The 22723-nt window shown below is 30.6% G+C and overlaps 1 protein-coding gene across 6 annotated transcripts; it reads right to left on the bottom strand.

The window, feature by feature from the left end:
• Nucleotides 1-921: 921 nt before the first annotated feature.
• LOC145967772 (uncharacterized) lies at nucleotides 922-22255 on the bottom strand. 6 transcript variants are annotated; one of them, XM_083092710.1, is made up of 7 exons: nucleotides 20130-22255; nucleotides 16523-16787; nucleotides 16273-16387; nucleotides 15722-16119; nucleotides 2352-2585; nucleotides 1825-2279; nucleotides 922-1401 (listed from the first exon to the last, which is right to left on the bottom strand). In XM_083092710.1, exons 5-7 carry the CDS (start codon nucleotides 2490-2492, stop codon nucleotides 1281-1283), a joined length of 717 nt encoding a protein of 238 aa, XP_082948836.1. In that variant the 5' UTR covers nucleotides 2493-2585; nucleotides 15722-16119; nucleotides 16273-16387; nucleotides 16523-16787; nucleotides 20130-22255; the 3' UTR covers nucleotides 922-1280. The 6 variants fall into 6 exon arrangements, with proteins under 6 accessions (XP_082948836.1, XP_082948837.1, XP_082948839.1 ...); XM_083092711.1 differs by having other exon boundaries at nucleotides 15989-16119; XM_083092713.1 differs by having other exon boundaries at nucleotides 16062-16119.
• Nucleotides 22256-22723: the final 468 nt, after the last annotated feature.

Raw genomic sequence — 22723 nt, 5'->3', positions numbered from 1 at the left:
TATTTATTTTATATAAACTTCCTTTATTCTTTTTATACTTGAATTTATAGATGAACTTGCAGAAAGTGGAATTCTGCCATCGCATTCATTTGGTCGACCAAAAATAACTGCAGAATGGAGTTTACTAATCACATTATGGTTTCTAAGCAACACTGAGCCATATCGTACTTTGTCGGATAGATTTAACGTAACCGTATCATCAATATTTCGAGTGATTCGACGAGTGATTACTTGGATTCAAACCAAATTAGATGATGTAATCAAATGGCCAGAAGGAGAATCATTAATTGCAGTTGCTCATGGCTTTCAAAATAAGAAAGGAATTCCAAATTGCATAGGAGCAATTGATGGCTCGCATATCACCATTCTACAGCCAAAAGAAAACGCTGCTGATTATTGTAATAGAAAAAAAAGTTACTCGATAATATTACAAGCAGTTGTTACGTCTAATATGCGATTCACAAATATTTATTGTGGTGAACTTGGATCACTCCATGATGCCAGAGTTTTACGGCGGTCAAGTCTTTATTGGGAATCAGAAAATAATAAGGATAGAATATTCCCAAATAGAACGTTTATATTAGGTGACTCTGCGTATCCATCTCTATCTTGGTTAGTACCACCATTTAAAAATAATGGTCAACTCACAGCACAACAAATTGAATTTAATTTTATACATTCGTCTACGCGCATGGCAGTAGAAAAGAGTTTTGGTATATTAAAAGGACGCTTTCGACGTTTAAAATTTTTCAACGAATATCAAGATATTTAATTTATAGTTCAAATAGTTATAGCATGTTGTATTTTACACAATATATGCATCGATGGTCTTGATGATGGTATGGATTTATATGACGAAGATAATGGTGCGAACGTTGTAGGTGTCATAGATGAAAGAGAAAATCACGGACACGCAAATAATAACGATCGAAGATCAAGTTTATTTTATGAAATGTTTCCGCAGTAAACAAATAATTACATCATATTCTTAAATCTTATAACCCTGTGTATTTGTACTTTTAGAAATAAAATTATTTTTATATGTACTTTATTTATTTTTTAAACCTTTATCACAAATATACAACTACTCAATATATTAATAAAATAGAAAAAAAATCTTTTAAGAAACTTGTATAAATTTATGCAAATACATTATGTACTATGTAATGACATAATGAAACAAAAAACTTATTATATTGAAGGAGAATGAGTCCGTAGGGCTGCCCAAGTGCTTGAGTATTTTCCTAGAAATAAACAGATAGACCACCCGAGCACTTGAGTTAGGTATAAACAGATAGGTCGCCCGAGCATTTTTCGGTCCGCGATACGAGTAGTCTCTGTGTCGTTGCGAGAGCGCGAAGACGTACGTTAGACGAGCGTATCTCTTTATTCGTATTAATCCTGTAATCCAACGAATAAATAATAGTCATTTGCCCTAAAAAGTATTCTATTCCATTTTACATCCTTACACCAAAATATCCTACAATATTATATTAAATAATAAACTAATAGTTCTTATAGTTAAAGTGAGATTACTTTGAAAACTTTTATAGCCTTATTTTAGTAATAACATAAAATTTTTAATAATAAAAATAATATTAAAACTATTATTTAATAATAAAACTAAAAACTTTGGCATATAGGAACTTTGTGAAAATTATTGTATAAACTTCGTAATAAAATATAAAGACATAAATTTTATAACAAAAATAAAAGAATCTGTTTGAAAAACTTAAACTATAAATATATTGGCCTATATTCTCAACTTATAACGATAAAAGCGTTTTTAAGAATACAGTTTACTATACTTAAAAAATTTCTTACTTTTTAAATGACAGCATATCATTAACCGAAAAAGAGTCTTTTGATTCTATTAATTGTTTCAATAATTGACATTTTTCATTTTCAAATCTCATTCGTTCTCTATGTCTCTCTTCTTTCTTTTGCATTTTCCGATTTACTATCATTTCTTTCCATAATAACTGTTTTTCTTTTAACTGTAATTTCTGATCTATTTTCTTCAATTTTTCATCTTCTTTCTTGCTTTTTTCATCTAATACTTTTAGATGTTCCAACCATTGCTTTTCTAATTCCAATTTTGTGTTGGTAATATTTATTGCAGATCCAGCTCGACTTTTTTTTCTTTTTCCAGAAGATAAAGTTTCAGAACATGTTCCAGAAGATGGTGTTTCTAAACGCGGTGTTTCAGAACGTGATGTTTCAGTACGTGATGTTTCAGAACATGGTGTGTTAGAAGATGATGCCATATTGAACAATTCCTGTTGACATTTTATTTTTGAAATTTTCGTTGGTAAAAATTCAGATGTAAATGAAGACACTTGCTTTCTTACCGATGATATTTGCTGTTCAGGTTCTAATGAAGATGATTGTCTTTTATTTCCAATAAATGAAGTACCAATTACGTGATTGCAATTAATATTTTTCCGGTGGCTAAACATATCTTGCATTTCGTCAAAATAAGCAAATGTCATTGGACTTCTTCCCGATTTGGAATTATTATCGACACATTCTTTATATTTCTTTAAGAGAGCATTAAATTTCCATCTGGTCTGATCAGCAGTCACCTAAAATTCATAAATATAAATATAATATAATTATTTTATTTATTAGTTATGTTTTATACCAATCAAGGATTTCAAATTCATATGTACATAAAAAGCAATTATTACATTATATCCTACTTTATGTAACTCTTTTGCAAGATTGTGCCAAAAGTTTCTTTGTTTTTTAACATTTTCTTTATCTGGTTGCATAGAGTAGGTATACAAGGCGGGTTCTAACGCAGGTCCTCTCAGGGGGGGTGAGGCGCGAGGGGAACCGTGGTGCAGGGGGAGTGACGTCACGCGCGGGGAAGGAGGAACTGCAGCGCTCGGTGAGTGACGTCACGCGCGAGGAAGGGAGTCTGCGAGGAGAAGGGGGATCCGCGGAAAGAAGACGGTGGTGTGAGAAGGATAGCGCTACGTGTGGGAAAAGGACAGCGCTACATGTGGGAAAAGGATAGCGCTAAGTGTGTGAAGAGGACAGTGCGACAAGGATGACATCAACGTGCGACAAGGATGGTGCAATGTAAGATGGCGTGAGAAGGACGACGCAAAGGTAAGTAAGCGACGAGCATATGAAAGAGAGAAAACGACAATAGCGCGAGAACAACGCGTGCGAGAGAGAACGATATTGCAAGAACAACGCGAGTGAGAGAGAGAACGATAGCGCGTACGAAAGAGAGAACGATAATAGCGCGAGAACAACGCGTGCGAGAGAGAACGATATCGCTATACTTACAACTAGCGCAAGAGAGACGCAAGGGATGGGAGCGCAAGGAGAGGCGCGTAAATAATTGCAATTTTTTTTTTCGTTACAATTAAAAATATGTAGAATTTATTTAAATGTGTGTATGAGTATTACAAATTGTGTGTGTGTGTGTATGTGTACTTAATATTAAAATTTAAAAATTAATAAAATATAGGGAAAGAAAATAAAATGATGAATATAAAATAATGCGGACGGTGCGCCGGGCTGTAAGGGGGAGGCAGCTCCTGAAACAGGAAAAACGCTACATTAATTTTATCTTAATTAAAATAAAAAAAATAAAAAAAAACTAATTTAAAAATTTTAAAAAGAAATATGTACCTTAGCCCCCTGGAACTGCAGAGCCGTACCAGTATTCCAGTAACCGTCTTCTTCTTTCCTCTCCCAGTCTTCTTTGTATTTCCCGTATTCTCTCCTCTTCGATTATTCTGTTCTCTTCGTATCTTATAACCGATAGTTCGCAGATTTCGTCAAATAGGGACTCCATCCCGAAGAGCAGCCGCAGATTAAAAATGTCGAGATATCTCCACGATCCATTTACATCATTATCCTGGCGACTCTCCGGGGTGTCGCCCCATTCCTCCGCGAGATCGTGTCGCGCGTTCCAGCGCTCCGCCCGCACGTTGCGTCGATGCTGTATGTTGATGAACCCGGGAATTTTGACATCATCGGGGTACTATAAAATAATATATATTAAAAATCCACATACACATACGCACAATTGTTTTCACAAAAACACTACCTACCTTCCAGACAAATACCACTTTTAGTATCACAGAAAATAAGAGCTCTACAAAACTCCTCTTCCAAAATGAAAAATGAAAAATAGAATCCATTTTATTTGCAGCGTAAGAAATAATCACACACACACACACACGGAAAAAGAAATACCACGGTTAAACTCGCTGACGCTCTCCTTTCGGACAATACACGACTGAGATTGAAATCGAATGTTACTCTCCGCTGTAGGAATTATAAAGGTCTCAAAACTGGAAGGGTTACACTAGTGTACGAATATTTTTTACACCCACTGTATATATTAACCATTCATGATCCTTTCATGGTCTTTTTCTACGCTCGGTATAAACAATATGAACAGTATTCCTATGAAGAGAAATGGATCTTGGAACCTTCCTTCTTTTTATGTTTTCTGTTTATGATACCAATATTCGACTGCTTTACACCCTTGCCGCGCGTGTGAGAGAGAACGCGTACAAGAGAGAACGATAGCGAGACTTATAATTAATGCGAGAGCACGCAAAGGATTGGAGCGCAAGGGAAAGGCGTGTAAATAATTGCAATTTTTTTTGTTACAATTAAAAATATATAATTTATTTAAATGTGTGAGTTTAATAAAAAAAGTATACAATATAAAAGAAAAAATAATATATAAAATAGGCCGTCGGGCTATGTGGGGAAGCCGTTTCTGAAAACAGAAGAAAACATATGCATTTCATTAGTTTAAATTATTTAATAATTTATTTTAAGATACTTTTGATATATAATAAATTAAAAGATACTTACAATGTTATCCATGACTCATCTATTTTAATTTGTGCAAATAGGGCACATGTTGCAGGGCAATATTTGATTCAAACATTTTTTTGCACCCTTTGCATGACATATTATCCATATTGCTACAACCTATGGTTCTATGTTCCCGAACAGAACTAGTTTCTTCAAACTGATACGGGTCTTCTAGAAAGCATTTGGTACAATATTTCGATCCATTTTCCATATAGTAATAAGAAATGCAACATATCTTTGTTGCTTCGTTTAATGTTATTATTTCAGGTATGCTTAAATTTCGCTGTTTCTTTTGTAACTTTTCATCAAGAATATCGTCACTATTGTCACTATCGTAATCACTGTCCTTCGCCAAGGGTTCTATTTCTATATTATTGAACTTGTAAATTTCTATTTCCCTTTTTAATAATAAATTGCAGATTATAATTTAAACATTAATTGCATACATGTGCTATGATAATTACGTTCAGATTATTTTCTAATGCAAAGTATATAAAATGTTTTATCAAATATACTACAATGATCAAATTGTGTATGTGTAGGTGACAGAACAAGAATTAATAGACTTAGTGGCAAATAACATGATGATGATCAATACAAACTTCATGCTGAAGTGATATTTCTGAATGCTTTTCCACGTACAAATTCAGGAAAGAATTAAAAGTTATGGCTAAGAAATTAATTTCAGAGCAAAAGGATAAATTATATTTTTTATAATTATTATAATATTGAATTATAATTTAATATTTTCCATATAACTGTGGGCATATATAAAACTTAAACATATATTGTTAGAAATTTCTTTCAAGTTATTAATAAATCATACACATTTAAAGACAATGGAAAATGGAATGTATATGTATATATAAATATATACACATATAAATAAAATTAATAAAATCTACATATGCACGTCTATTTTCAAATCTTTTTCCTTTATGTATTTTTTTTTTATAATATAAATGTATATCTCTTCTATACGAAATGATAATTATAATGATCAGTTTTATTATCGAGAAATATATGTTATGCCATTGATTCTTATTTTCATTTAAATTTAAAATAAAAGCGTTCTTATAATTCAAATGTAACTTCATTTTAATATTTCAGAGTAATAATGTTGATCATGTTTCATACGAATCGTTATGGTATAAGAAGTATTTTTACAGAAAGACTTAATATATGTTGCATTGCGATGTTAGCAGCTTATATCCGTAACTGTACCATGCATACTACCGATTCTTTCAATTAATTACTATGCTTCTGTAAGTTATACTGGGATACCTGAGATAATTTTGGCGATATACATAATTTAACATATTTCTAACCATTTCTCTTTGCAACAAAAACACAATGCAAAAATTCCTAGTAAATAATAGTTGCTGTTTTCGAATTATAAATATTATTATTTGTATATTTTAAAACAAATAAATTTCTGTTTGCAGAAATATTTGTTACTTAAATTAAACTATAAAATTAAAAATCATTTATGTATTGGGAAAAATAATTAGTTAATTAATCTATATATGTTCAAAAACTATATAAAAATCCTAATTTAACTATAATAAATTTTGTCGAAATATATTTGTTGAATATGTATAAATCTTTGTTTCATTAAATTGCAATTCTCTCTATATCTACAATTAATATATCTTAAATTCATATTTGATCAAAATAAATGCACATAGGCGAAAGTGAAAGTAAAATAAGTAACATAAAATTAAAACATATAAGTAGATAAAAATAATATAATATATAATATAAGAATGACCAGAAATGTAAAACTTACTGCTCGCATATGTGTTAAATTAAAATTAAAATTTGAATGGTGTAGACTTCATTGCCGGAGCGTTTAAAATTAAATAAAATGAATCCATTATATATAAACTCAAGCTACAAATTTTATTTATCTGTTTTGATAATTCCTCATATATTTTGCGAATCTTTATTAATTCTTTTGTAATATTGCATAAATAAATAATAAAAAAAAAATAAGATAAGATAGCAAAAATGAAAAGAAGAAGTAGAGATATAGTAGATAGAAAGGCAAAAAAATTAAGAAAGGAATTCTGCGGATCTATTAAGAATTTTTAATAACTAAATGTGTATTCTTTTACACTGCATTTAAGTACAGTGTATTAAATAAAAAATTGATAGCATTCGATCGATTTGCATTTCGATTTCGTTGAAAAATTAGTTTCCATTTTTTTTTTTATATGTTCCGCTTTATTATGTGATGGGCATTAACCATAAGTTTTATAAGCAAAAAAGAGAATATGAAAATCAATAATCTATCTCTTTAGCACATACATGTATAAATTTTGTCTAATTGAAATAAAAAAGTTCCATATTTATATCAGTCACGTAATATTTTTAAGGAAATCACAAAAATTAATGAAATATAATCAAGCAATTATTGAATATGTCATATTGAAGTGTATACTAATATCATATTCAAAAAATTACATAATTATAAAAAATATATAATAATGAATAATAAATCTTTTATTAAAAATAATTTATAGGCAAAGAAATTTAATTAAAATCATAAAATGCCGGAAAAATTATTACGCTATCCGAATCGTTATGTGGAATATGTAGTTTAGGCAAATACGCTTATTGTTTGACAGAATAGAATGTTGGAATGCGCAGCAATTTCTTTCTAATTAGTTTTTATCTTCTTGCATTTTACAAAAAAGTATCGTATATATTACTTCAATTTTCTCTCTCTTTTGTTTGATATATTTATTCAAATCTTATCTTCTTAACAATACAAAACAATCACATCTTCTCTCTTAAGCATATAATAAAAGTAGAGGTAATATATTTCTACTGTATGGTACAGTAACTTTATGGAATAATATCTTCCAGTACGTTGATAATAGGACATCGTCAGTATTCACTATAGTGGTTACTACATAATATTGTACCAGTGAGTATAATTTTTAGCATATTAAGTGTATTCATTCGTTACAAAAACTTTTTACAAGCAGTATACAACTAAACAAAGAAAAGCAAGTCAACATTGTTGTCGACGTGTAAATAGGAACGAGTGATATTTGGTTTTCTCAAGATGCCTCGATTACTAAGGAATTATTCAAAACTTTTTGTTTTGGAGAAACTGAAATAAGGAATGAAATAAGGAATCGTGTTAAGAATGAAATATACAGCTCAGACTTGATAAACGGTTTTTTATTTTTAATTTAGACGCACGCTTCTATTTAAAACCTATGCAATTTAAATATAATATATTTTTGAATGTTATTAAAGATCGTAAACCTACATTGTATATTTAATATCTTAACAATAAAATATGCATTTTTTAAATTTGTATGATTATATAAAACTATTTTAAAAAATTATGAATTTTAATTTGTTAGTTTTATAATTTTATTAAAAAATTATTATCATAATATGAAATATGTGACAGTGTCTAAACACTATACTTTCTATGCACTAATTTTAAAATCGTAAAAATGCTTCAAATTATGCTTTTTACCAATTATATCCCAATCACTCTTGATTTAATTTTAAGCTATGCAATACTCATTTAAAAGAAGATTCATTTTATTTTAATGAAAATGTATATTATATCCACTTCACTAATTTAATTTTCGTTTAATTAATTGAGATGACCAAAATAAAATTTATTTAGTGCAATTATTTAGGGTACAGTGCTATTAATCGCTAAATCGATTTTTAATTGAATTCAATGTTTCATACCTAGGATCTAAAATTCAAATATTTCCGGCAAAATGGATGATTCAAAGATAAATGCAAAAACAAATATAATCTTATATAATATTTAAATAGCAAACTATACTGTCAATATGAAGTGAGATATGCACAGAGCATTAAAGATATGAGATGCAAATGTACTAGGTTTATAAAAATTTTATAATTAATTAAAAAAATAAACATCTATTATTTTTAGAATTTTACTGTGGAAAATAATGTTTATGGCTGTCGAACGGCTATCGAACGGGTCAGAAACGACTGTGAACGAGGCTACGGACTACCAACAGGGCCAAGGACGGCAACAAACGGGTCAAGAACGTCTATCGAACTCCAACGAACGGGCCAGGAACATCTATCGAACGTCTATCGAACGCCAACGAACGGGCCAGGAACGTCTATCGAACGGCTATCGAACGGGTCAGAAACGACTGTGAACGAGGCTACGGACTACTTAGAAGCGACTATCAACAGGGTCAATTACGGCAACAAACGGCTGCGAACAGCTATCGAACGGGGCAGGAACAGCTAACGAACGGCTATCGAACGGGTCAGAAACGGATGTCGAACGGGGCAGGAACGGCAACTAACAGCTATCGAACGGGTCAGAAACGGCTATCGAACGGCAACTAACAGCTATCGAACGGGTCAGAAACGGCTATCGAACGGAGCAGGAACGGCAACTAACAGCTATCGAACGGCTGTCGAACGGCTACGAACGGTAGCGGACGATACAGAACGGCTATTGAAAAACGACAAACGGTAGTGAACGGCTCAGAAACGAAGAGCTAAAGAGTGGCAACGAATGATAAAACGCACGGTGATACTCGGGGCACATATCGTTTGATCGACGAATCGAAACAACGATGGATCGACGATCGGGAATAACCGAGGAAGCGAAGAAACAACATAGTTTAGAGAAATGGCAGTACACACACACACACACACACACACACACACACACACACACACACACACACACACACACACACACTATTTCCGTTCGATAACCGTTCAACGGTCGTTCATTTCCATTCGACAAACGTTCAATAGTCATTCGACAGTCGTTCAATATCATTCCATAACCGTTCATTTTTCAATAGCCGTGGCTATTGATAGCCGTTCGTTAGCTGTTCCTGCCCCGTTCGATAGCTGTTCGCAGCCGTTTGTTGCCGTAATTGACCCTGTTGGTAGTCGCTTCTAAGTAGTCCGTAGCCTCGTTCACAGTCGTTTCTGACCCGTTCGATAGCCGTTCGATAGACGTTCCTGGCCCGTTCGTTGGCGTTCGATAGACGTTCGATAGATGTTCCTGGCCCGTTCGTTGGAGTTCGATAGACGTTCTTGACCCGTTTGTTGCCGTCCTTGGCCCTGTTGGTAGTCCGTAGCCTCGTTCACAGTCGTTTCTGACCCGTTCGATAGCCGTTCGACAGCCATAAACATTATTTTCCACAGTAAAATTCTAAAAATAATAGATGTTTATTTTTTTAATTAATTATAAAATTTTTATAAACCTAGTACATTTGCATCTCATATCTTTAATGCTCTGTGCATATCTCACTTCATATTGACAGTATAGTTTGCTATTTAAATATTATATAAGATTATATTTGTTTTTGCATTTATCTTTGAATCATCCATTTTGCCGGAAATATTTGAATTTTAGATCCTAGGTATGAAACATTGAATTCAATTAAAAATCGATTTAGCGATTAATAGCACTGTACCCTAAATAATTGCACTAAATAAATTTTATTTTGGTCATCTCAATTAATTAAACGAAAATTAAATTAGTGAAGTGGATATAATATACATTTTCATTAAAATAAAATGAATCTTCTTTTAAATGAGTATTGCATAGCTTAAAATTAAATCAAGAGTGATTGGGATATAATTGGTAAAAAGCATAATTTGAAGCATTTTTACGATTTTAAAATTAGTGCATAGAAAGTATAGTGTTTAGACACTGTCACATATTTCATATTATGATAATAATTTTTTAATAAAATTATAAAACTAACAAATTAAAATTCATAATTTTTTAAAATAGTTTTATATAATCATACAAATTTAAAAAATGCATATTTTATTGTTAAGATATTAAATATACAATGTAGGTTTACGATCTTTAATAACATTCAAAAATATATTATATTTAAATTGCATAGGTTTTAAATAGAAGCGTGCGTCTAAATTAAAAATAAAAAACCGTTTATCAAGTCTGAGCTGTATATTTCATTCTTAACACGATTCCTTATTTCATTCCTTATTTCAGTTTCTCCAAAACAAAAAGTTTTGAATAATTCCTTAGTAATCGAGGCATCTTGAGAAAACCAAATATCACTCGTTCCTATTTACACGTCGACAACAATGTTGACTTGCTTTTCTTTGTTTAGTTGTATACTGCTTGTAAAAAGTTTTTGTAACGAATGAATACACTTAATATGCTAAAAATTATACTCACTGGTACAATATTATGTAGTAACCACTATAGTGAATACTGACGATGTCCTATTATCAACGTACTGGAAGATATTATTCCATAAAGTTACTGTACCATACAGTAGAAATATATTACCTCTACTTTTATTATATGCTTAAGAGAGAAGATGTGATTGTTTTGTATTGTTAAGAAGATAAGATTTGAATAAATATATCAAACAAAAGAGAGAGAAAATTGAAGTAATATATACGATACTTTTTTGTAAAATGCAAGAAGATAAAAACTAATTAGAAAGAAATTGCTGCGCATTCCAACATTCTATTCTGTCAAACAATAAGCGTATTTGCCTAAACTACATATTCCACATAACGATTCGGATAGCGTAATAATTTTTCCGGCATTTTATGATTTTAATTAAATTTCTTTGCCTATAAATTATTTTTAATAAAAGATTTATTATTCATTATTATATATTTTTTATAATTATGTAATTTTTTGAATATGATATTAGTATACACTTCAATATGACATATTCAATAATTGCTTGATTATATTTCATTAATTTTTGTGATTTCCTTAAAAATATTACGTGACTGATATAAATATGGAACTTTTTTATTTCAATTAGACAAAATTTATACATGTATGTGCTAAAGAGATAGATTATTGATTTTCATATTCTCTTTTTTGCTTATAAAACTTATGGTTAATGCCCATCACATAATAAAGCGGAACATATAAAAAAAAAAATGGAAACTAATTTTTCAACGAAATCGAAATGCAAATCGATCGAATGCTATCAATTTTTTATTTAATACACTGTACTTAAATGCAGTGTAAAAGAATACACATTTAGTTATTAAAAATTCTTAATAGATCCGCAGAATTCCTTTCTTAATTTTTTTGCCTTTCTATCTACTATATCTCTACTTCTTCTTTTCATTTTTGCTATCTTATCTTATTTTTTTTTTATTATTTATTTATGCAATATTACAAAAGAATTAATAAAGATTCGCAAAATATATGAGGAATTATCAAAACAGATAAATAAAATTTGTAGCTTGAGTTTATATATAATGGATTCATTTTATTTAATTTTAAACGCTCCGGCAATGAAGTCTACACCATTCAAATTTTAATTTTAATTTAACACATATGCGAGCAGTAAGTTTTACATTTCTGGTCATTCTTATATTATATATTATATTATTTTTATCTACTTATATGTTTTAATTTTATGTTACTTATTTTACTTTCACTTTCGCCTATGTGCATTTATTTTGATCAAATATGAATTTAAGATATATTAATTGTAGATATAGAGAGAATTGCAATTTAATGAAACAAAGATTTATACATATTCAACAAATATATTTCGACAAAATTTATTATAGTTAAATTAGGATTTTTATATAGTTTTTGAACATATATAGATTAATTAACTAATTATTTTTCCCAATACATAAATGATTTTTAATTTTATAGTTTAATTTAAGTAACAAATATTTCTGCAAACAGAAATTTATTTGTTTTAAAATATACAAATAATAATATTTATAATTCGAAAACAGCAACTATTATTTACTAGGAATTTTTGCATTGTGTTTTTGTTGCAAAGAGAAATGGTTAGAAATATGTTAAATTATGTATATCGCCAAAATTATCTCAGGTATCCCAGTATAACTTACAGAAGCATAGTAATTAATTGAAAGAATCGGTAGTATGCATGGTACAGTTACGGATATAAGCTGCTAACATCGCAATGCAACATATATTAAGTCTTTCTGTAAAAATACTTCTTATACCATAACGATTCGTATGAAACATGATCAACATTATTACTCTGAAATATTAAAATGAAGTTACATTTGAATTATAAGAACGCTTTTATTTTAAATTTAAATGAAAATAAGAATCAATGGCATAACATATATTTCTCGATAATAAAACTGATCATTATAATTATCATTTCGTATAGAAGAGATATACATTTATATTATAAAAAAAAAATACATAAAGGAAAAAGATTTGAAAATAGACGTGCATATGTAGATTTTATTAATTTTATTTATATGTGTATATATTTATATATACATATACATTCCATTTTCCATTGTCTTTAAATGTGTATGATTTATTAATAACTTGAAAGAAATTTCTAACAATATATGTTTAAGTTTTATATATGCCCACAGTTATATGGAAAATATTAAATTATAATTCAATATTATAATAATTATAAAAAATATAATTTATCCTTTTGCTCTGAAATTAATTTCTTAGCCATAACTTTTAATTCTTTCCTGAATTTGTACGTGGAAAAGCATTCAGAAATATCACTTCAGCATGAAGTTTGTATTGATCATCATCATGTTATTTGCCACTAAGTCTATTAATTCTTGTTCTGTCACCTACACATACACAATTTGATCATTGTAGTATATTTGATAAAACATTTTATATACTTTGCATTAGAAAATAATCTGAACGTAATTATCATAGCACATGTATGCAATTAATGTTTAAATTATAATCTGCAATTTATTATTAAAAAGGGAAATAGAAATTTACAAGTTCAATAATATAGAAATAGAACCCTTGGCGAAGGACAGTGATTACGATGGTGACAATAGTGACGATATTCTTGATGAAAAGTTACAAAAGAAACAGCGAAATTTAAGCATACCTGAAATAATAACATTAAACGAAGCAACAAAGATATGTTGCATTTCTTATTACTATATGGAAAATGGATCGAAATATTGTACCAAATGCTTTCTAGAAGACCCGTATCAGTTTGAAGAAACTAGTTCTGTTCGGGAACATAGAACCATAGGTTGTAGCAATATGGATAATATGTCATGCAAAGGGTGCAAAAAAATGTTTGAATCAAATATTGCCCTGCAACATGTGCCCTATTTGCACAAATTAAAATAGATGAGTCATGGATAACATTGTAAGTATCTTTTAATTTATTATATATCAAAAGTATCTTAAAATAAATTATTAAATAATTTAAACTAATGAAATGCATATGTTTTCTTCTGTTTTCAGAAACGGCTTCCCCACATAGCCCGACGGCCTATTTTATATATTATTTTTTCTTTTATATTGTATACTTTTTTTATTAAACTCACACATTTAAATAAATTATATATTTTTAATTGTAACAAAAAAAATTGCAATTATTTACACGCCTTTCCCTTGCGCTCCAATCCTTTGCGTGCTCTCGCATTAATTATAAGTCTCGCTATCGTTCTCTCTTGTACGCGTTCTCTCTCACACGCGCGGCAAGGGTGTAAAGCAGTCGAATATTGGTATCATAAACAGAAAACATAAAAAGAAGGAAGGTTCCAAGATCCATTTCTCTTCATAGGAATACTGTTCATATTGTTTATACCGAGCGTAGAAAAAGACCATGAAAGGATCATGAATGGTTAATATATACAGTGGGTGTAAAAAATATTCGTACACTAGTGTAACCCTTCCAGTTTTGAGACCTTTATAATTCCTACAGCGGAGAGTAACATTCGATTTCAATCTCAGTCGTGTATTGTCCGAAAGGAGAGCGTCAGCGAGTTTAACCGTGGTATTTCTTTTTCCGTGTGTGTGTGTGTGTGATTATTTCTTACGCTGCAAATAAAATGGATTCTATTTTTCATTTTTCATTTTGGAAGAGGAGTTTTGTAGAGCTCTTATTTTCTGTGATACTAAAAGTGGTATTTGTCTGGAAGGTAGGTAGTGTTTTTGTGAAAACAATTGTGCGTATGTGTATGTGGATTTTTAATATATATTATTTTATAGTACCCCGATGATGTCAAAATTCCCGGGTTCATCAACATACAGCATCGACGCAACGTGCGGGCGGAGCGCTGGAACGCGCGACACGATCTCGCGGAGGAATGGGGCGACACCCCGGAGAGTCGCCAGGATAATGATGTAAATGGATCGTGGAGATATCTCGACATTTTTAATCTGCGGCTGCTCTTCGGGATGGAGTCCCTATTTGACGAAATCTGTGAACTATCGGTTATAAGATACGAAGAGAACAGAATAATCGAAGAGGAGAGAATACGGGAAATACAAAGAAGACTGGGAGAGGAAAGAAGAAGACGGTTACTGGAATACTGGTACGGCTCTGCAGTTCCAGGGGGCTAAGGTACATATTTCTTTTTAAAATTTTTAAATTAGTTTTTTTTTATTTTTTTTATTTTAATTAAGATAAAATTAATGTAGCGTTTTTCCTGTTTCAGGAGCTGCCTCCCCCTTACAGCCCGGCGCACCGTCCGCATTATTTTATATTCATCATTTTATTTTCTTTCCCTATATTTTATTAATTTTTAAATTTTAATATTAAGTACACACACACACACACACACACAATTTGTAATACTCATACACACATTTAAATAAATTCCACATATTTTTAATTGTAACGAAAAAAAAAATTGCAATTATTTACGCGCCTCTCCTTGCGCTCCCATCCCTTGCGTCTCTCTTGCGCTAGTTGTAAGTATAGCGATATCGTTCTCTCTCGCACGCGTTGTTCTCGCGCTATTATCGTTCTCTCTTTCGTACGCGCTATCGTTCTCTCTCTCACTCGCGTTGTTCTTGCAATATCGTTCTCTCTCGCACGCGTTGTTCTCGCGCTATTGTCGTTTTCTCTCTTTCATATGCTCGTCGCTTACTTACCTTTGCGTCGTCCTTCTCACGCCATCTTACATTGCACCATCCTTGTCGCACGTTGATGTCATCCTTGTCGCACTGTCCTCTTCACACACTTAGCGCTATCCTTTTCCCACATGTAGCGCTGTCCTTTTCCCACACGTAGCGCTATTCTTCTCACACCACCGTCTTCTTTCCGCGGATCCCCCTTCTCCTCGCAGACTCCCTTCCTCGCGCGTGACGTCACTCACCGAGCGCTGCAGTTCCTCCTTCCCCGCGCGTGACGTCACTCACCCCGCACCACGGTTCCCCTCGCGCCTCATCCCCCCTGAGAGGACCTGCGTTAGAACCCGCCTTGTATACCTACTGCATAGCATTATATGCAGCCAATAAGCCTAACGTGGCATTGCGATTCCAATAGAACGCTGTAATACATAATTACATGCACAATAAATCAATGCATATCTCGATATTAATTTAGAAAACTATAATTTCAATTATTTATGGAAATTTAAAAACATTGATTAATTCTAAAGATTTGAAACTGTTGCTGTGAAAGACTTTGAGAATATGCTTACATTCGTCTTTTCCAATCTTCTTCAATGGCTCGCATGGCTCGCACTTATGATTATTTAGTGCCTCCATATCAATGAAAATGCCCTTACAAGTAGCATAAGTGTAAGAATTGAAATCCTATAATCAAGTTAAATAAAAAAAGTTAACCTCAAAATCTAAGTTGTAAATGTATTAATGAAAGTTATAAATCTTATATTAATGTAAAATATAAATCATTATTTAATTACGATTATAAAGTACATAAGTATTTACCATTGTAATTTTTTATTGCACGCAAACAATTTAAATAATATAATTATTTTTCGAAATGAGATTGTTCGCACAGAGCGTATTGTACAGCACATATCACATATACGTGTTTACGCTTGTGTGCGCATGCTAACCTGACATCACTAGTCAAAAAACACACTGTAACTCTCCTCTCAAGCAGAGTCGAAGAGTGTCGATTGAGTATGAATAAAATTCTAAATGGAAAGCGAGGTGTGTCGATTTGTGTTAAAAGTGTCGCTTGTGTCTCCTAAAAGGAAAGCAGCCTAATTAATTATCGTTAGAGATATAACAAAAAAGATTATATGTTAAAAAACTCCATTTATTGTTCTATTATTATACCTATATTTCAATCTCAAATGATAGATATTTAAAGAGCTACTATAGCTTTTCGCAAGTACGTTGATTGTTACTTTTGTCCTGGAGGCCTGGGACGAAAGTAACATAGTCTGAGGATAAAAGTATCAGTTCTTATTTTCGGGAAAATGAAATAAATATGACTTTTTTCAATTTAAGGCAACTTTTATTATAATCTTTTATTAAGCAAGATGACTTTTATTATAAATTTTTTTTTGTATTATATTATATTAAAATAAAAAATAAAATAAATATTTATTTTTATCATCTTTGAAAAACTTAAAAGAAATAATCTTCGTTAAGCAAAATAATTATAAGTAATATCATAAAATAATTATACTTAATATCACACCAGTTTTGTACTTTTTTAAGTCTAAATAATAGTTTAATTCTAAATAATAGTGTAAAAATTGTATAACTACTTATACAAAAGAGATTGGTATCTATTCCGAATCACAATTATGGCATACGTAATAAGAATCGCCTTTGGTACAGTTATTATGAGATCCTTATACTTTAAGCATTGAAACATGTTACTTTCGTCCACAGAGTGTCGTGTTATTTTTGTCCCCAAACACATTTTTTAGAATGAAAGTATTATAACCTAAATATGATGCAAGACTTAGCCAAATCAACTATAAAAACTTATGAATACATTTTAGAAGAATACACCGGCAAATAATTACGTCAATATATACACTTTAATTAGGCATAGATACAAAAAAACTAAAACGAGAAATACTTAGGTGAATAATGCAAATACACTAATTTCACTCCTGCATGTGCAACCGGTGCGATCGTTCTACAACAATTAGCTGAAAAGGAAGAGAATCGGGGCGTACGCGTTTGACTATATAGTACAAATTATTCAACATATTGTGTAATTTAGTAGGAGGCTTGTTACTTTCATGACGCTGTTACTTTTGTCCTTGGTCTCTCCTACTATTATATTGTATTATTAGCTAATAAGTCAATAAAGTTTATATAGCTTTCTTAATTGCAAATTTTGATAACTAAGAATCAATTTATAATTAACAATTTAATATAGAAATTAGTTGTATCAAATAAAAAAAATTAATAAAATCTAAATACAAATGTACAAATAGAAAATACAAACATGTGATACGATTCTTATGAGAATATTTCAGAATATATAGCAACCTTATCATGCAACATTCTCTTCATATTAAGGATATAATAAAGATAATATAATTCACACAATATCTTACAGGTAATTTGAATATATCTTCAAGTCGATTGTGCAACGATCGCAACTGCAACCCTTCTTGGCTCGTATTAATATATAGATTTTGTTGAGATCTGAACAGCTGTATAGCAACTTTTCTATAAGGACCTTGCCCATAAAACCCGAAGCACCAGTAATGAAGATGGTCTTGTCTTTGTAGAAGGATTGGATCTCAGACTTTGATTCATTCATAGCTGAAATTTATCATATATTGCAAAATTTGTGATCACGACAAAAAAAGAAAATACATTTTACTACGCGGTAAAACATATAGGAAACCACACAAATTCGCTTTGCAGTATAATATTTATAGTGTTCGTATTGTTATACAACTACGCGCGAAATGTATATTGTTACATTATTTTCAAATCACCGTATTATATCGCAGAGCATAATTTTCACGCAAAAGCTTACGACGTAATATTTTTACAATCCTCGGATGTTTAAACGTCGTCAAAAACACAAATAACGAAAAGAGAATACTCGCGCTCGGAGGGACAGGGATGGTAGGTGTTTTGCGCGAGCCGCGGCGAAGCGAAGGCCGTATCGAGATCTCGAAATTGGGCGCCAGATACGGTCTTTCACGTATCAATTCGTTAAACGCCAAAACGCGACAAACGCTTGCCTTATTCGCCACGGGCCGACTAGTTCGCCTAACGGTAGAGGGTCTATGGAAAAGGATATTATAATGAATTTACACGAGGCTTTACGAAAATCCAAAAATTCGACAAACACGACAGAATCTAACGTTCACAAAAGGTCGACACTCAAATAAATTGCGCGGACTTAGTATAGAAAAATATAACAAGTTTATTCAATAAAAAATAGAACATAAAATAGAAGAAATAACAATTTAAAGAAAAATAATAGTAACATAAATTAGAAAATATTTGAAGCAACGAAATATAACAAATAATAATTCGACAGCGGATCATAATCATAAGATAATCTATCGAAATTCGCAAAACGTAAAAGTCAGGAAGATCGAATATTCACGCGATACCGAAAATCTAAGGGAATGCTAACACATTCCTAATATTTCTAACCCTTTTTTATGGCCAGACTTAGCGAGGCCGAACGGCGCATCGAAAAACGTAACTATACTTTGACAGTCAAATCGTCGTCTTACTCTATGGGACCTTTACTCGCAAACGCACTTCTACTCGCTCTAATTTTTAGTCTTGATATTCTACTCGACAATAATCGGTTCGAAAGAATACCTAATAATCGAGCGAGAATGATTAATTAATTCGCAAAGACGTGAGAACTCGCTTGCGACGAGCACGATCAATGCGATCGATAAAATCGATAGCCGTCGGATGCCGCTTACGCCGCTCTTACTTTACTTCTCGATATAACGCTCCTAACATACGCGAATCTTTCGAAATTCAGCAGTCTCATATTTTGCCGTAATTTATCACGCACCGCGACACGCTTACACACGCGACCGATATCATGAATTAAGCACAAATCATACAATGTAATAAGCGCGACAGAAAAGCGGAAAAAGCACTCACTCGCAAATTCACGAAACGTAAAGCTCACACACACACGCTAATTATACCACACGAAAATCGCACGAAGATCTATTTTGTAGTAATATGTTTGTTAATGTATGTTAAATGTTAAAAGTTTAAATTTGAAGCAATTTTCATGAATAGCGATGATGATGTTTCAGCGGTTATACTTCCCACTTGTTTACATTATTTCAAGATTGTGGTGATAAAAAAAGAGCGAAAAATTTGACTGACATTGATGATACAGTGTCAATCAAACTTAAATATATTCAGAAATTGCGAAATTGAAATTTCCTATGTTGTGTAATTAGTATGCGTCAGTTAAAGATACATAATCTTACGTTTTCGTGCTCGTAACGCACCTTTCTCATTATACAAACTTTCATTTTCTATTCTTTTCGCACGAACCAAATTACTCAAAGTGATGGAGCATTGATAAATGAAGTTGTTATAAATCATAAAACTGTATTACCTTTGTAAAATGTACCGTTCCTTTAACATATTTTGTTCAATTGCATTTCGATTCGAAAGGAAAAAAAAGTTGCATCTGCAAATAATCGTTACAATGTTTTCATAAAATCAGAAGTGACAGGTCATAATCGGTGATGACGTAAAAACAAATATTTAGTTTTGAATTATTAATATTATTTTGTCCTTAATTACTTAAAAGAATGTAGAAGCATAAGAAATATTAAAATCAAGTAAAAAGAACTTGTGAACTGAACTAACAAGTTTAAAAATTTATAAAAGTTATAAAATTTAGTTATAAATTTATAAAGTTATAAATTTATAAAATTTATAAAAGTTTACAAAATTTTTTAATGTCTCGCAGAATTTCTATCATCTAATCCTATTTGTTTCGAATGATTAATAGTTATCATTTCTTAGATTTATTCGAAAACACAATAAATATATAAATTAAAGTTGTGATTCTTATAATTATAATATATAACAAAATTATATTATCATTAGCATCGCACAGATTTAATTTAGCACAAATAACATTATATTTATTATATTGATTTGATTAAATTAAGTTATTAACGTTTAAACATTACTTTTTAAACAAAATAAATTTGAATAAATTAACAAATTTATATTAAAATAAATTCTGTTTTATCCTTATTTATTACATAGGGACTTGCTAAAGTTGATTAAGTTTTGAGTTAAAAACTCGATATTTTTTATAGCAAGAATATTTTTTATAACAAGAAAAAGTATAATATCTCAGCAATAAGACATTCAGCAACAAGAATGATTTAACATAACTTTATGCACTAGAGCAAATGTGTATTGTCCATATATATTCTGTATTTAAATTCATATGTTAAGACATTTCTGTGTATTTTATATACACAAGTGAAATTTTTTTTCTTATTGAAGAAATAGATAGCGAGAAAGAGAGAGAGAGAGAGAGAGAGAGGGGGGGGGGGAGAGAGAGAGAGAGAGAGAGAGAGAGAGAGAGAGAGAGAAAGAGAGAGAGAGAGAGAGAGAGAGAATTTTCAATTTTAATTTCAATTTATTTTTAACTTAATGGACTTATATCAATGAAATTTTTTGTGCAATAAATATTATGTGCATCACAAAAATATGCATGCAATTTAAGCATCACATTCCATATTAGAATTTGTACGTAGCGTAACGATAGTTTACAGAGAAAACAAAAATATCATAAATTCGAATAGATAAATTAATACACGCATGTATAGTCTCATTCATAAACGAACAAACATTAACATGATTAAAATACATCACCATTCATACACATTCGTGTATTAATGTTTAAAATAAATTAATTAGATTAAAGCAAATAAAAATAATAAAAATAAAAGAAAATGTGTGTATGTGTGTGTGTGTGTGTGTGTGTGTGTATGTGTGTATGTGTGTATGTGTGTATGTGTGTGTAAAATGTGTCGTGGGAATAAAAATTATTTGATATAACTATGCTTATTTAAACGAAAAGTGTATAAAAAGATATAATATAGAACAATATAAAAATTAAACTCAGAAATATTTATAAGTAGAGATTTTGAAAATACTCTATCGTTTGATATATATATAAATCAAACTATAGTTTGATTTATATATAAATCAAACTGATGGTTAGATACTTCTTTTGTTCTTTTTCTACATTTCAAGATTAATTACCATATTATTGTAGTATTCCAATTATAAAGAAAACCTCCTAATATGTTGTATACAAATAAAGATGTGTCGAAAAGAAATAACAAAAAGTCTGATATTTATATTTTAATCTATCAATGGAAATTGAATGCAAGTGACAAAGTATGTTAAAATGCGCCAATTTTTCGATTAAAAATTTCAAAATCTGTCAGTAAGTTTAATCATCGGATTAAAATCTTTTTTATCAGTATATTCGCACGTCGGCAAAAAATAATTCAAAAATTGATATTGGTTTGGTTTTAAAATAACGGTAAAATACATAGCTGAGAATAATATTGGATTCCTGTTGACAATGTTTCACACATTCGATTTAATTTCCTTCGATCGGGATTACGAGTAGTCCTATGATGTTCTATTCTATCTGCCTATGTTATTTTACAAGAATGGATCCCGCATACTCCGTGCTCGTGAATTTATTGAGCTCCAGCGTGCTGAAAATTATACTGCAGTTACTGCATTAATTATCCCATGCGATTAACTATGCGCTCTATTGAATTAATTAGTATATTTCGTAATCGTTATCTTGCATATTAAAAATGAACAAAACATCTTATGACCAAAGTTCCATTGACCATTTATCATTTACTGAATGATGTAATTTAAAAAAAAAGATTTTTTGTTCATTATCAATATGCAAGCTAACGATTACAAAGTATACTAATTAACGTTCATTAAATGCAAGACATAAATTTAAAATAAGTATTATATTTATTATATAATTGTAGATTAAAAACTTTAAAAAATAACAATTGAAAACTTTAAAAAACTTTAAAAAATAAGAATTTATCGTTGATTTTATATATTCGACTCGTAGATTTGCGTTAGACGAATAATTTGTCAATATTCTTCTCAGATATTGACTTATTGGCAGTGCTTGTATTA

The sequence above is a fragment of the Camponotus vicinus genome, unplaced genomic scaffold (assembly GCF_025532165.1).
Source record: "Camponotus vicinus isolate PSW18456_S1 unplaced genomic scaffold, iyCamVici1.0 SCAF_3, whole genome shotgun sequence".
NCBI classification, from domain to species: Eukaryota; Metazoa; Arthropoda; class Insecta; order Hymenoptera; family Formicidae; genus Camponotus; species Camponotus vicinus.
The sequence above is the reverse complement of the archived record's forward strand: the minus strand, read 5'-3'. Positions and strand labels throughout refer to the sequence as shown.

Bases quoted from the DNA above. Each gene is read 5' to 3' on its own strand.
- LOC145967772 (XM_083092707.1), bottom strand. The intron at 2,280-2,351 runs GTAAGAAAGCAA...AAATGTCAACAG, and splicing joins CTGAACAGCAAATATCATCG to GAATTGTTCAATATGGCATC. The intron at 1,402-1,824 runs GTAAGAAATTTT...GTTGGATTACAG, and splicing joins GATATGCTGTCATTTAAAAA to GATTAATACGAATAAAGAGA.